A 15048-nucleotide genomic window follows, 5' to 3' on the forward strand; every position below is an offset into this window, starting at 1 on the left:
ACTGAATGCATCCAATGAAGTGAGCTGTAGCTCACAAAAGCTTATGCTCAAATAAATTTGTTCGTCTCTAAGGTGCCACAAGTACTCCTTTTCTTTTTGCGAATACAGACTAACGCAGCTGCTACTCTGAACCTGTCCTTTATTTCTATTGTCTCTTTTGAGATGGGGTGATCAGAACTGAAAACAGAATTCCAGGCGAAGGCATACTATTGATTTATATAATGGCAGTATATTTTCAGCATTGTCCGTCTCATTCTATTCTTCCCACCTTCCTGATTCCTGCTGAATTAAAATATAAATGGTTTAGATGCTTAAGTACTGAATTTTGTTTCATATCTGAAGGGGTAGGTTTGCGAATTTGAGTGTTCTAACCCTCAGAAAGAAAAGGAGTACTTGTGGCACCTTAGAGACGAACAAATTTGAGCATAAGCTTTCGTGAGCTACTTCAATGCATCTGATGAAGTGAGCTGTAGCTCACGAAAGCTCATGCTCAAATAAATTTGTTCGTCTCTAAGGTGCCACAAGTCCTCCTGTTCTTTTTGCGAATACAGCCTAACATGGCTGCTACTCTGGAACCTAACCTCAGAGTTCATGAGGGCCTTGACTTTGAAGGTGGTGGTAGTGGTGATGTATCTCTTTCTCCTACTTGCTCTTATGACATTAGTATTTTTCCCTCAGGGAAAGCATTTACAGGCTGCTGCCTCAGACCACCCCTGAGAATGTGAGTAAAAACTTCAGCCAGTACAGCATCGATCCTGTCACCCGGTATCCCAATATCAACGTCAACTTCCTGCGGCCAAACCAGGTAACTGGCTGGCAATTCCTTTGACAGCATGGGATCTGTGTCCTCTTCGTGTAGCCATTGGTCTGTATTAGAGGTTCTCAACTGGGGGTGGGGGGGGACAGCACAGCGAGCCATAAACAAATGCCAGGTTCCAATGCCACTCACTCACATTTGGCCCCCCACTGCTCTGTCATGATGCTCAAGTTTGGCCTAGCCACCCTTCCAAGTGGCATTGCCATGGCCGGAAGGGGGTAGTGTTTGGTGGGGAGAGGGCCTCACCTGCGCACAGATGCATACATCATGCTGTGGGGAGCTCCTCCGAACAGTGAGAGTGAGCAGGCCAGAGCAGGAAGCTGAGCCCAGGCCTGCATGACAAGAGCGGCTGGGTGTGTGGTGGGCTTGCTCTCCAACACCTTCCCCTCTCCCCCTCCACACTGGGCCAGGATAGAGCCAGGCCCTGCCCTGTGGGACAGGAGCCACCATTGCTTGCATCTCAGTGCCCTCTATGCTGCCTATGCTCATAGTGCCAGGCATCACCCTACCCTGCACTCCAGTGTCCTGTATGCTGTGTGCATGCATAGTGCTAGAGGGCACCCTACCCTTCCCCGCCCTCCAGTGCCAGGAACTGTTCCCTGTCTGCACTCCAGGTGAGTGCTGGATTGGCTTGCGCTCATAGTGCCAGGCAGCACCCTACCAGGCCCAGTCCCTGGGACACGAGCCACTGTCCAAGTTGAGTGAAGGGTGGGCACACTCTCCAACGTCTCTGGCTAGGTGGCAGAATCCTTCTCTCTATTTTAAAGGGGACCAGGGGGTGGGAGAGGGCAGGGAATCCAAGTTTATTTTTAAAAAAAAAAAGGTTAAGGGGGGATTTGATTCAAAAAAGGTTGAGAACCCCATGCCTCTGAGTATTTAGGGAATTGACAGTGGCAAAAACCAGAAATATCCATCAGGCTTAAACCACTGTACTGTACCCATGTCCCTTTTGACTAGATATTGTAGAAGTCTCTAAACAGTGTTCACAGTCATGTCAGTTGTAGCTCTGAACTTCTCTGAATTTTGGCAGTTTCAGCCATGCTGACAATATATTTTTTTGTATTTCCTTTATAATAATTTAGCCTCTATCTCAGTATAGGCACCAACGTGCAGCCACTGGATGTATATTAAGAGCTGTTGCTTGGGGTTCTGTGGTTTTTGGGAATTGTCTACTGTGCGAAACGTGTAGGTGACCAGGTAGCAAGTATGAAAAATTGGGACAGGGGTGGGGGGTACTAGGAGCCTATGTAAGAAAAATATCAGGACTGTCCCTATAAAATCGGGACATCTGGTCACCCTACGAACATGTCATAAAATAACTTTTTATATAATCATCCCCTTCTTGGCTTAAGGGGGCCATGTTCCTTGTGTGTGCATGTGGCTTGTTTTTAGAAAGGGAGTTTAGTGTGCCAGGGCAGTAGTTCTGGCCTGAGGAGACTTCTCCTGCCATATTGGCTTTTGATGAGAGAGACTATTCTTTTTGGCCATTTTTAACCCTTTGGCATCCTTACAGGTGCGCCACTTGTATGATACAGGAGACCTGAAAGACATTCACCTGGAAATAGAGAACTTGGTGAACTCCAGGACACCAAAGCTGACCCGGAATGGTGAGTCCCAGCTTTTCACTTTGTTGTGCTCTTCCAGAGCTGGGTCAGTGCATCAGATGTACAGAGAGGTCCCCTTCTGTTTCGAAAAGTGTCTCATTAATTCTTGGCTCAGAAGCTTGACTTTTCAAATGCAATTAAACTTTCAAACATAATTAAACTTAAACATGTTAGCTTTACCTCAATTTCCCTTATTACAGTGTACTTCCAGATTTCTAAACATTTGTTTCCAAAAGGATTTTTGGTCACCTCCTTGATCCTGTAGTGGAATCCTTATTTCAAGTGTGAAAAACCAGCCCTCTACTTGATTTGGCAGTGAAGCCAAAAACTCTTAAGTACAGATAAAAATAATAATGGAAAAGTAGAAAATGAAGGGGAAAAAGAGAAGTCTTTTTTTGTAGATTCCCATCCACACTCAAGCTTTCTCCTTTTTGAAATCTTATCTCTTAGTTTGACTAAATAAATCAATTACTTTACTTGAATTTTCCTCGTAATATAGCAGCTCTACTTGTCGTAAGGGAATCACTGCTATAGGGTCCCCTATCTTAGCATTATGGAGTCTAATTACTGAGCCAGTGCACGGCATGTATTCTAGGAATTAAATGCCTTACACTAAGAATTGGAATAGTTGTCTGGTCAAACCATAACCCAAGGTTTGATGAACCTTTCCCAGCCATATTACGCCTTTGGATGTCTGAGTGGTGTTTTTGGTGTCTCTTGGAATACTGTTTCATTCAAGTCTGCCTGTTTTGTTACTGTACCTTCCTCCCACTGGTGTACAGTTGCGTAGAGTCTTCTGATTTGTTCTTTGGCCTGCAATGATGCCACCCTTGGCTATAATCTTGTCACATCTCATAGCTAAACAAGGTCAGGATGGTCAGTGATTTGATGAAAGACCTTCAAAGTAAATGCAACTGTTGCAGAAAGGTGTTGAGAGTTCTTCTATCTGAAACAATATACCAGGGGATTAGGGAGCACTGTGCTACAAGGAATGCTATCTTTTGGATCTGACTTAAATCAAGACCTTGACCACTTTTGGCCATTTAAAATTTCCTGGGATATTCACAAGAGCCAGGGTGATCTGTCCAAATTACAGCTTGGGTAATTACTTTTTAGCAAACTAAAATTCTCCCTCCAGTGTGAACTATGTATCACATTATTAGTCACTTCCTCCCCCCAAAAAACTGTTGTATAGTGTTCCTGATGCAGAAAACATGCTGTTTCACCCCAGAGGTGGCTGCATTTCAATGGGTGAGTGATCCCTATAAATATATACTTCTTGAGATGTACTTGGAATTCTCATGAGTGAAAGATTAATACATTACAGTTGACTAAAAATGTTATGTTTGTTTCAGAGTCTGTAGCTCGTTCCAGTAAATTGCTTGGTTGGTGCCAAAGGCAGACTGATGGGTATGCTGGTGTGAATGTAACAGATCTCACAATGTCATGGAAGAGTGGCCTAGCCTTGTGTGCTATTATCCACAGATACCGTCCTGACTTGATGTAAGTGATTGATTGCTTGACTAGAACACAGTGACTGGAGAGACTGTTAGTCAGATTAGCAACCAATATATGAGGGGGTTTGCAAATTGTTTAGAGAATAGTGTTAAAATACAGTACGGTTGTGATATGTGGGGGAAAAGGACTGAAGTCAATTAAACTAGATTCAGTAAAGTCTAGAGCAATTCATCTGTGGGGGAGAGGGTTATAATGGCTTGGTGAGTACCAGGCTACATGCACCATAATTTTATCTTCTATCTGTTCCAAGTTGTTAGTGACTAAAACTCATTACTGTCTATGTGCGATTAGTTAGAAATAGTTGATGGCTTCAGTTTAATTCATGGCAGACAAATGTCCACATCGCCTTTATAAATAGCCCCCTTGTTAGTAGCTTCTTCAGATGGCTTTTAAATTTTCAATCCGAGAGGAGGGGTCTCCTGGTCTGAATAGACACAGTGTAGGGAAGATTGCACTCCTGCTGCTTGTGCAGTAACCTGTTCTGTGAATAAGTAGGAGAAGCCATTCCAGCTAGTAGTGTGGAGAGCAATATAAAAAAGTGCACAAATCCTAGAATGGGAAAATATTGGCAAGGCAGAAGTTCCATAGTGAAGACTGTGGCCTAGTGGGTGGAGTGCTGGACTGTGATTCAGGAGACCTGGGTTCTGCTCTGCTCTGCTACTGGACTGCTGGGTGGCTTGGGCAAGTCACTTCCCCTCCCTCTGCCTCAGTTTCCCCATCTGTAAATAGGGGATTATGATACGGGCCTCCTTTGTAAAGGGCTTGGAGATCTATTCATGAAAAGTGCTATATAAAAGGTAGGTGATATTATTATAATGAAAGTCTAAAATGATTTCAGGTTTGCCATGGGACATTATTAAAGATAAATACTGTAATGCAACATGCTGAAGGTGTATTTAAAAGAAATGTAAAGCAAGCAAAGTAACGATGTAAACATTCCATTCTGTGGGTCGCTGGTTAGAATTCTATACTCAGTCTGAGGCACCATGTTTAAAAAGCCTTACAAATTGGGCAGAAGTGGAAGTACAGCATTGACTATTGTAAAAGTGTAGGAAAATCGCACTGGAGAGGGAAAGATGTGAGATCTGTATATGGATCAATCAAGAGAAATGGTGATCTGAAGGACAACTTGATGTGCTTCCAAGTAACGGGAACAAGAGTCTGCCTCTTCGGAGAATACTGCAGCAAAGAGGGAAGTGAAGATGTAATAATAATAAAAGCAAAAAATCCTCTATGAAGAGAAGTTTAGGTCATCTTTAGAGATAATAAGGCAGGGCAGTGAATGGACAAAACAATGCATCTGTTTCACAGTTCATCATTAACAGGCAGAGTAACATAATCACTGTAACATGAAAAGTATGATGGCAGAATTATTGAAAGAAGGGGGGCACTCTGCAGTTTCAATGTTGCCGCTGGAGAGGACTGTCTCTGAAAATATTTTTAGAAGACTGCCCCTGCTTACCTCAATGCTTTTCTCTTCTCCCCCTTGTAGAGACTTTGATTCTCTGGATGAACGTAATGTGGAGAAGAATAACCAGCTGGCATTTGACATTGCTGAAAAGGAGTTTGGAATCTCTCCTATCATGACTGGAAAGGACATGGCATCTGTTGGGGAGCCAGACAAGTTGTCCATGGTGATGTACCTCACACAGTTCTATGAGATGTTCAAGGATTCCATTCCTTCCAGTGGTAAGGGACTTGGAACAAGTGTGTTAAATTTTGGTGATGGTGGCAGTATTCATGTTCTTCTGTGCATCGTGTCCCTACCACGATGTCCACTTCCAGTGCGCATGTGCTTTCAATTGAAGACTTTTGGCAGCAGTGCTCATTTGGTCTAGACATGCACCCTAGCTACACTCATGCCTCACACCAAGAGTTGCAACAGACAAAGCATTCTCAGTTCTTTCTCAACCACTTTGGCCAGAGACGGAGTGTTCGTAATGCTCACGGTTATCTGCCTACTCATGACTAAGGCTGTGAGTCTGTCACAGAAGTCACTGATTCCATGACTTCTGCAGTGGCCGGTGGTGGCTCAGCAGCTGCCCGAGCCGGGCAGGCCCTGGGTCAGCAGCAGCAGTTTGGGTGTGTGGGAGAGGGCTCAGGCTGGGGTGGGGATCCCTAGCATGGCACTGAAGCTTCTCCTAGGTGGAGGGACCTGGGAGCTCTGGTTCCCAGCCAATGGGAGCTGTGCAGCCAGCATTTGTGGAGAGAGCAGTGCACGGAGCTTCCTGGCCCCTCCGCCATCTAGGAGCTGCAGCAACATGCGGAGGTGGGTAGGGAGTCTGCCAACCCCCCGCCCCTCCCCAGCACCAACGGGGGTCCCTGGCCATGCACCACTGCCCCCTCCCCAGTACCCGTGGCACCCCCACCCAAGTTTTAGTTAGGGGTGTATAGTAAATTTTTGTTTATTGCCCGTGTCCTGTCCGTGACCTTAATTAAAAATACCCGTGACTAAAACGTAGGCTTACTCGTGACTATTTAATCTTTTATTTTTCTAATTGTAGTTGTTGTTTTTCTAATTCTTTATTTATTTAGTTGGTATGGGTTTTTTTGGGGGGGGGGATTCCTTTTTCCTGTTTGGCTGAGGCTTTTGCCTCCTACCTCCACCCCCACCCTCTGTGTAGGGTAATCCCCCCCACTTCTCCGTTTTGAAGAAGACTGGTGTTTTTATCTACGTTCCCAGGCTTCAAATGTCTCACTTGCCAGGAGTCCTTCCCAGTTAATGACAGCCATTCCTGCTGTACCCACTGCCTCAGGGCGCGTGCCCTCAAAGTGCAAAATCTGTATGAGTTTTAAGGGCCACCCTGAGAGATAGGGAGATTAAACTTTGTTTCCTTATGATGAAGTACTCCTTTTGTCCAGCTTTGGATACAGGCCCAGAGACCCCTACCTCGTACAGCAGCCTCCAAATAGCCATAGTGCCCCATCAGCCTCAGGGAGACTTGCAAGCAGCATGGAAAAGATTTCCACCAAGAGGAGTTCTAAGTCTACTCAGAAAGAATATACTTTTAAGAGATCCACTTTTAAGAGATGCTGTATCAAAGACTCTGCACCTCTCAAAGATTTCTGTGAAGGCTTCAAGCAGTCTCAGTACCAAGAGCTCTAAAAATCAGTCCTCAAGCTTGTCTAAATCACATGGTATCTACCGATCAGTACTGAAGCTTTTGGTACCATCGAAACATGAACAAGCTGTTAAAGATTCCAGGGAAACTGCACTAAAGAATTCATTACCTTCTGCAGCATTGACAGCATCTTTGATACCTCAACTGACGGTTCAGCATGTTGGTGCCTCGTGCACCTTCCTTGGTACTGAAGGCCTCTGTGTCTGCAGCCCACCAGGTTCCCACACGACTGCACCCAGTACCACAGAAGTTCAGGTTTTCCAGGGATTTGTTTGTCTCCAATCAACTGGAGTCTCCTTTATTGAGCTTAGTCAGACCCCAAATACCACAACCTCTGCTGTCTCTGGTACTTTGCTATCACTGGTACTGCCTGATTCCCTGGTGCCCATGCTTACAGCGAGACAAATTTACAACTCTTTCATCTACTCCTCCATTTGATTATGCAGATAGGAGCTCTTCAGGCTCTTACATTTCTGTTCAGGACTCTCCTAATTACCTGCCTAGACCACCGTCTCCTGAACCTGCTCCATCAAGGGATACATCAAGGCTGTAATGATCTCGGCCTGTCAGCACCCTCCTTGGTGTAATCAGGGGAATGCCAGCATCAGCACTGTCAGATTCTGTCCATTCCCCCACAGCAATCCCCACGCAGGAGGAGATATTTGAGGAGCAAGAAAGGAGAGCTAATGAGCAGGCTACCCCACAGACAAATATTTCCTCCTCCTCCCTGGATGAAGTTGTTGTTTTGCCCTCTCCATTTATGGTAGATGACTTCAAACAATTTCAGGATTTGATGAAGAGTGTGGCAGGCACTCTTCATATCCCATTGGAAGAAGTCCAAGAGACTCAGCATAAGTTGCTGGACATTCTTCACACAACATCTTCAGTACAGGTAGTTAGGACCTCGTTAGGAACTGCCAAGGCCAATTGGCAGATCCCCACCACAGCCAAGCGAAGAGGGCAGACACAAAGTAGTACATTACAGCTAGAGATTCAGAATTATTATTTTCCCATCCTGCCCCAACTCCCTAGTTATGGATACAGTAAATGTACACAACAGACAATACCATTCTAAGACTACACCACTTGATAAAGACCAAAAGCTCTTGGATCTTTTTGGTCAAAAGACACTTATTTGCCACCTTGCAATTCAGAATTGCTAATTACCAGGTGATTCTGGCACCATAATCATATTAACTGTTTAAAATTTAATTCTTTATTGAACACCTCCCACAAGAGCAGAAGGAACAATTTCAGGCCCTTATTGCAGAGGGACAGCTTCTTGCAAGGACAACTTTGCAAACTTCTGCTAATCCTTTTGACACAGCAGCCTGCTCTGTCTCCACAGTTGTAGTCATGCATTGAGCCCTGTGGGTACAGTCCATAGGTTTTCCGCACAAAGTCCAGAACACATAAAGGACCTACCCTTCGGTCTCAGATTATTCAGCGAATCCACTGCTGGCTCCCTATATTCGCTGAAGGACGCCAGGGCAATCCTTTGTTCGCTGGGAGTGTGTACTCCTACAAATAAGCAGAGATTTAGTCTCTCTCAAACTCAGAGATCCTGCCCAGCCCAGTTTCCCACCTACCATAGAGCATTGCAGCCACTTAAAAAGTAACTCAGAATGCAGAGAGGAAAGTTCTCCATCACTGCACCTGGATCAACACAGCAGACGTCATCTACAAAGTGTTTGTTTTGATGCCTCGGTCAAGAGCCACCTATGCCCCTATGATCTGTATCTGATGTTGTACCACCCTGCCCACTGCATCCTCCCAATTTTGGGGGATCATCTCTTCCATTTCTGCAGCTCATGGGAGCAGATTACCTTTGACAGATGAGTCTTGGAGGTTTACATTGGCTACTTGATCCATTTTCACTCCATATCTCCCTACCACCCTCCTTTTCCATCTCTTTTCAGGGTGCATCTCACAAGCTGCTCTTAAGACAAAAGGCTCTCTCCCCCTCCACTTAGGACCCATGGAACCAGTTCCCACTCAGTACAGAGGAAGCGGATTTTACTTCAAGTACTTCCTCATTCCCAAAAAGAAGGACAAGTGGAGGCCAATTATAGATCTCAGGATGCTGAATACCTTTGTCAAGATACAGAAATTCAAGATGGTAATGCTCGCAGCTATTGTTCCATCCCTGGAGCCAGGAGAATATTTTGCAACCTTGACCTTCAAGATACATACCTTCATGTCACAATGTGTCCCCCTCGCAAGAGATGCCTATGATTTGTCATATATCAGGACCATTATCAGTACAGAGGCCTTCACTCCTGTAGAGAGTTGACAGAAGTTCTGTTGGTAGCTAGTTGCCATACAGCTTCACTAATGGGGAGTAATTGTCTTCCCGTACCTGGACAATTGGCTTTTAAAACGGCATTTCTACATGGAAATTCAAACAGTGACAAGGGGGCTATGTCTCTTTCACATACTCAGCCTTCAGCTCAATACTGCAAAGTTTTGTCTCCTACCTCTACAGCAGATGGAGTTTATAGAGGCCACTCTCAGTGCCATGGCATCCAGATCCTACCTGCCAGGAAGCAGATTTCTTAGTCTGATGCATTTAATTGCACAACTTCAAGTGGTCCCACAGGCTACCACCAGATCATGCCTGCAGCTCTTTGGGCACATGGCACCATGTACCTTCATCACGTTACACCCCCTTTTACAACCACACTGCTTCTAAGCCTGGCTCAGGACAGTTTTTATACCTGCAACAGAGATGGTCTGAACAAATTACTGTCTATTCCCAGTCGTGTACTAATCTCTCTCAACTAGTGGAAGAATCCAGACAGTGTGCTCAGAGGTTCCTTTCAACCATCCTCCTTCCACTGTCACATAGACCTTTTTGCCATCACTGTCAACCAGAAACATGCAGAGTTCTGCTCTAATGGAGGTTTTGTTTGCTTGCCATTATCTGGAAGACAACTTTGTCCTCTCTCAGCCGAGAAGTCTTCTATATACCTTCATTCCAATGCTGCTAATTCTCAGAATTCTAAACAAGATCAGACAGGACATAGCCACGGTAATCTTGATCACACCTATCTGGCCAGGACAGGTGGGGTTTCCTTACCTACTTTACCTCTCTTTCCAACTGACCATCAATCTACTGCTCACACCCTACCTTTTCACTCAGGATTTGAGGAACGTTTGTCCCTCACAACTTGAACATTCTCAGGGACAGGTTCCTGGATGGCTCTCAGAGTTAGAACTCTCCTGTTCCAGAGTGGTTCAAGAAGTCCTATTGAACAGTAGAAAGGAATTCACCAGGAACACTTACCTTCAGAAATGGAGAAGATATTACCGTTGGTGTATTTGCTGTCTGCTCTCTTGTGTTAACTCTACTATTTCAGAGGTTCTAGAATACCTTTTCACTCTGAAGCAAAGAGGTTTTTTTTTTTTTTTGTTTTTTTTTTTGAGCTCCATCAATGTTCACCTGGCAGCTGTCACAGCATTGTATTCTCCTCTGGAAGGTTTCTCAGTACTTGCTGACACTTCAACTTCCAGATTCATCAGTGAGTTATTCAAACTCTTCCCAAATGTTTGAGAGCCCAGTCCAACTTGGGACTTGAATCTAGTTCTTAATTCACTGATGAAACCTCTCTTGGATCCACTACCTACTTGTACCCTTTTATACCTTTCCATGAAAACCACCTTTTTAGTGGCAATTACCTCTTCTAGAAGAGTTGGTGAATTAGGGGATTTAATGGTTGACCCTCTTCCACACACAACTGCTTTCTTTAGGGATAAGGTATCCTTCTAACCACACCTGCAGTTCTTATCCATAGTTGTCTTGGACCTTGATATCAATCGCACAATTCATCTGCTGGCTTTCTACCCAAAATCTCATCAGACTAGGGAAGATTTTGCCCCTCACCCCCTGGATGTTAGGAGAGTACTAGCATATTATTTGGACAGGACTAAATTTTTTGTTTCTCTGAGGCTATTTGTGTCTATTGTGGACAGAGTAAAGGAACACTACTGTCTACCCAGAGACTTTCTAAGTGGGTTGTGGATTGCATCCTCTCCTGCTCTGCAGCTTGTAGTGTGCTGTGCCCTCCTAGGGTCATAGCTCATTCTACCAGCTCTCACTCCACATCTGTTGCCCTACTGAAAGAAGTTCCAGTAACGGAAATCTGCAAAGTTGCTACATAGGCTTCAATTCACACTTTTTCAAGACACTGTGCCTTAGCATGTGTTCCAGAGACATGCACTACCTTCAGTTCTGCAAACAGTTCCAGACTGGATTCTGAAGATCCCACATCCTTCAGAGGGTAGTCGCCTCACGCAAAGCACCCATATGGACACTACTCAAAGAAGGAGGTTCATCAAGACGTGTCCCCGTGGGTGCTCCACTATCCGTCGTCCTTTCCCTCTGCTTTGGAGTCCTGTTTTCATGGGACTGAGTGGTAGAGAAGGAACTGAGAGTGGTTTGTCCATCACAGCCCTATATGTCCCTGGTATGGAGCATGAGGATAGCTAAGGCACATGCCTGGACCAAACAAGCACTGCTGCTAAAAATCTCCAGTCGAAGGTGCATGGGGCACATCCGCACTTTAAGTGGAGCATTCATAGAGACATGCATCTCAAAAATCCTCAGTTACTGCACAAAGTGAGTAACCTCTCCTAGTCTGCTTTCCTCCTACAAGAACTCATGCTAGTTACTCTGGGTATGTCTACACTGCAGCTGGGACTGTGCCTCCCAGCCTGGATAGACAAATTCATGCTGTCTCCACTTGAGCTAGCATGCTAAGAATAGCAATGCAGATGATGTGGCACAGGTGGTGGCTCGGGCTAGCCACCCAAGTCGAAGCCCACTCGACCCCCTGGCTCCAAGCTCAGATGGCTAACCTGAGCTATCGCCCATATCACAACCTCCGCTCTGTTCTTTATAGCGCGCTAGCATGAATGGATTCTGGCTACCTGGGCAACCAGCTGCAGTGTAGACGTACCCTTTTTGAGGCCACCATAAAAATTGCTGTCTTCCTTGGTGCTAACAGGCACCCTTCTAGCAGCATTAGGAACCAGTGCAAGGGTTTAATAAGCACAAACTAAGCTACCATCTCACCCATGAAAAGGCAGACAACAGGTCTGTGTGTAAAAAGCTTGCACGGGTGCTGCTTTTGTTGTGCCTGGTAGGTGGATGAACAGGGCTTCAGCCTCGGACTGTCAGTCCAGCATCTTTCACTGGTACTAAACTCACTTCATAATTATTAAACAACTTCCTTGCTCTCTTGCTCCTGCTGAGGGTTGCTCTGTCATTGCTAGTGTGAAGGTCCTAGCCAGCAGTCATTTAGTAGTTAATTTTAGAAGCTCTGACAGAGCTTTATATTTATTGTTACAATGCCTGGACTTTGTATATAACTCCAGGTTAGTGGAAAGAAGGCCTGAAAGGTCGTGTTTTTGTTAACTAGAATGGAAAGATGCAGTCATGTAGCTTAAGTCTGAATTTGACCTACTTAAACTCTAAAACTATTTTGCGTACTTAGAAAACCTGGGAGGAAAAGTGCATTTGCCAAGTGGAAAAGGGCAAAACTATTCAGAAAAATATTGATTTTGAAGTTCCTAACAGCATTTTATATGGAGAGTGTTTAAAAAAAAACAAAAAAAAAAAACCCAGTTCATGCTAAAGAATGAATGAGTTCCTTCTTAATTGTTTCTTGGCTATTGTTAATAACTACACAGAGGTTTCTGTGCATTCACTGGTTCCACTTGTTTCCGTTCACAGAGACTCTGGATCTGAACGCAGAAGAGAAGGCTGCTCTAATTGCCAGTACCAAGTCTCCAATCTCTTTTCTTAGCAAACTAGGGCAGAGCATCTCCCGAAAACGAACTCCAAAGGTAGCCATACACTACTATGTATACTTTAACCCTGAGAACACTAGAATTTGGCAGGCTGACAGCCAAATAAGCGCTAAGAAGCGTGCGAGAGAGAGAGAGTGAGTAAGTAAAGTGGTTCTAGACTTGCTGGCATTGTACATCTCATTGTACATGAGCCCTTTAATTGCAGCACTAAATTCAGAATGGGTGCTTTCATATAATGAAACGCTATATTCTTAACATTACAGTATTACTCAGGGACTTTGGGTTGGGGAGAAGGGTGAAAAATAGAAAGTATGATTATCCTAGTGATAGGATGAGAGTTATTCTGTTCAGTTGGCTTAGGTCCAAAGTATTTTTTGTACTGTGAAATACCTGCTGTTTCTCCTGTTGACTCATTGAAAAGCTCCAAGAATGATAAGCTGTATTTCAGATAAGAAGGTTTGGCTCCCTAAATGAGGACCAAAGACTACTGGGAACCACCTTTCCTACAAATGGAAAATGAGCATAGAGAATCCTCCAGCAGTAATTCAAACGCTTGTGTAATGCACTGATGGGATTCATTATGAGCCAAAGAGTTTAAAAAAAATCCACCCTATCTAGTTTTTCTCCCATTGCAGGATAAAAAGGAGAAGGAACTGGATGGTGCAGGAAAGAGGAGAAAGACCAGCCAGTCAGAGGACGTAAGTATTATAGTAGGGAAAATGCCTGGGGGAAAGAGCGTGTGATAGATTCCCTATTTCCACACCCAACTCCTTGTATTTTTAGGAGGTTCCTCTCTTCATGCTCTTTCCCTGGATGTTCCATCTTCTCCCCAGATATTCCACTCAAACAGAACCTTATGTGAGATTTTTTTATTTTTTTAGGTTGAAATCAATTCCTGCTCAGAGCTTATACTTTGTGTCAAGTACTGAGCCAGTTACATCAGAGACTTACTAAATAAATAAGTTTGCAATGTGCTAATGTTGTCAGAAAATCCCTTTCATCCTGCTTTCTTGAAACACACACTAATCATTTTGGTTGGGGTGCTGAGGAGTAGCATTGTCAGATGCTAAGCTGGTATGGGGGTGTCAGCAATTCCACCCAGGTAAAAGGTAGAACTTGGATTTGCATGGGCATGAAGCTGGCTGCAGAGTCAGTGTATAAGGCACATGTACTATGTCACGCATGGAACACCTACAGTTAAGAGTGCGTGTGTCCAGATAGGAACTGCTGAGCTGAGGGCTGCTACCTGGGGTTCTCAGTGAGTGCTTGAAGCAGCTCATTGTCTTATGTTCACAGGCCCATGAGAGCTTCTCAACTGTGGATCTCCTCAGTGGTACAGTGTAGCAATGAAATATGAAGCAAGAGGGTGCAGGTAGATGGAGAAGAATTTGGTGAGCAGAAGGGCTGACTAGAAGAAAGAACATGAGCTTGGAAGTGTGGGTTAATGGATTTGGGTTCTGCTCTGTTGAATTGCAGAAGCCTTCTTTAAAGGAAAAGACCCATTTGGAAAGTTTCTATTTAATCTTTAGTTTATACTGGTTATTAGGAGGAAGCCCCCCGAAGCTATAGGGAGGAGAGGCCCACACTTGTGAGCGCCCTGACAGAGAGGAGAATTGATGCTGCCATCGGGAACCAGAACAAGGTGAAGTCCATGGCAACCCAGCTGCTGGCCAAATTCGAGGAGAATGCACCAGTGCAGTCCACAGGCTTACGGAGACAGGTAGGAGGTGGTTTATACCTTTATATCCTTGGGCCTACTCCAACAAGCTCTCACCCAAATTTGGGTAGTAGAACCCTTTTGTTTTGAAGAAGATGAGGAATATCACAGAGGCTGGGACAGTAAAGTGATGCACTCTTTAAGACTGAACTCAGGTTTTGCATTTTCACCCAGAGTGCACTCTGGTAATTGAGAGTAAAGGCTAGATGGAAGAGGAAGACTCCAAGACATTTAGAGACAGATTTTTAAGGGTATTTAGGCACCTAAAAATGCAGACAGGCACCTAATGGGATTTTCATAGACACCCAAATGCCTGCCTCCCATTGATTTCAATGTGAGATAGTTGCTTTTGAAAATACAGTAGGTGCCTGTTGCATCTTTAAAGCCTAAGTATCTTCAAAAATCTGGCCTTCATGCTAACTTTAGCCCCAGTCTGGCCCTCACTTACATGGATTTAGT

At 44.5% G+C, this 15048-nt stretch overlaps 1 protein-coding gene across 10 annotated transcripts in view; it reads left to right on the forward strand.

Moving 5' to 3' along the window:
* The window catches only part of MICAL3 (microtubule associated monooxygenase, calponin and LIM domain containing 3), a 243355-nt gene that overhangs the window by 106610 nt on the left and 121697 nt on the right, over positions 1–15048 (forward strand). For 7 of the 10 annotated variants that reach the window (XR_012155812.1, XM_073319697.2, XM_073319717.2 and 4 more), the window contains exons 10-16: positions 679–805; positions 2331–2424; positions 3777–3924; positions 5432–5628; positions 12796–12908; positions 13508–13570; positions 14419–14592. Coding sequence is in view for 9 of the 10 variants with exons in the window: in XM_073319697.2 (XP_073175798.1) it covers positions 679–805; positions 2331–2424; positions 3777–3924; positions 5432–5628; positions 12796–12908; positions 13508–13570; positions 14419–14592 (916 nt within the window). In the remaining variant the exon portion in view is untranslated. Of the gene's footprint in view, positions 1–678; positions 806–2330; positions 2425–3776; positions 3925–5431; positions 5629–12795; positions 12909–13507; positions 13571–13753; positions 14225–14401; positions 14593–15048 lie in introns of those variants that run through there. The other 3 variants (XM_073319737.2, XM_078849787.1, XM_073319741.2) reach the window with 3 other exon arrangements.

This window comes from Lepidochelys kempii, chromosome 1 (assembly GCF_965140285.1).
Source record: "Lepidochelys kempii isolate rLepKem1 chromosome 1, rLepKem1.hap1, whole genome shotgun sequence".
Classification (NCBI taxonomy): domain Eukaryota; kingdom Metazoa; phylum Chordata; order Testudines; family Cheloniidae; genus Lepidochelys; species Lepidochelys kempii.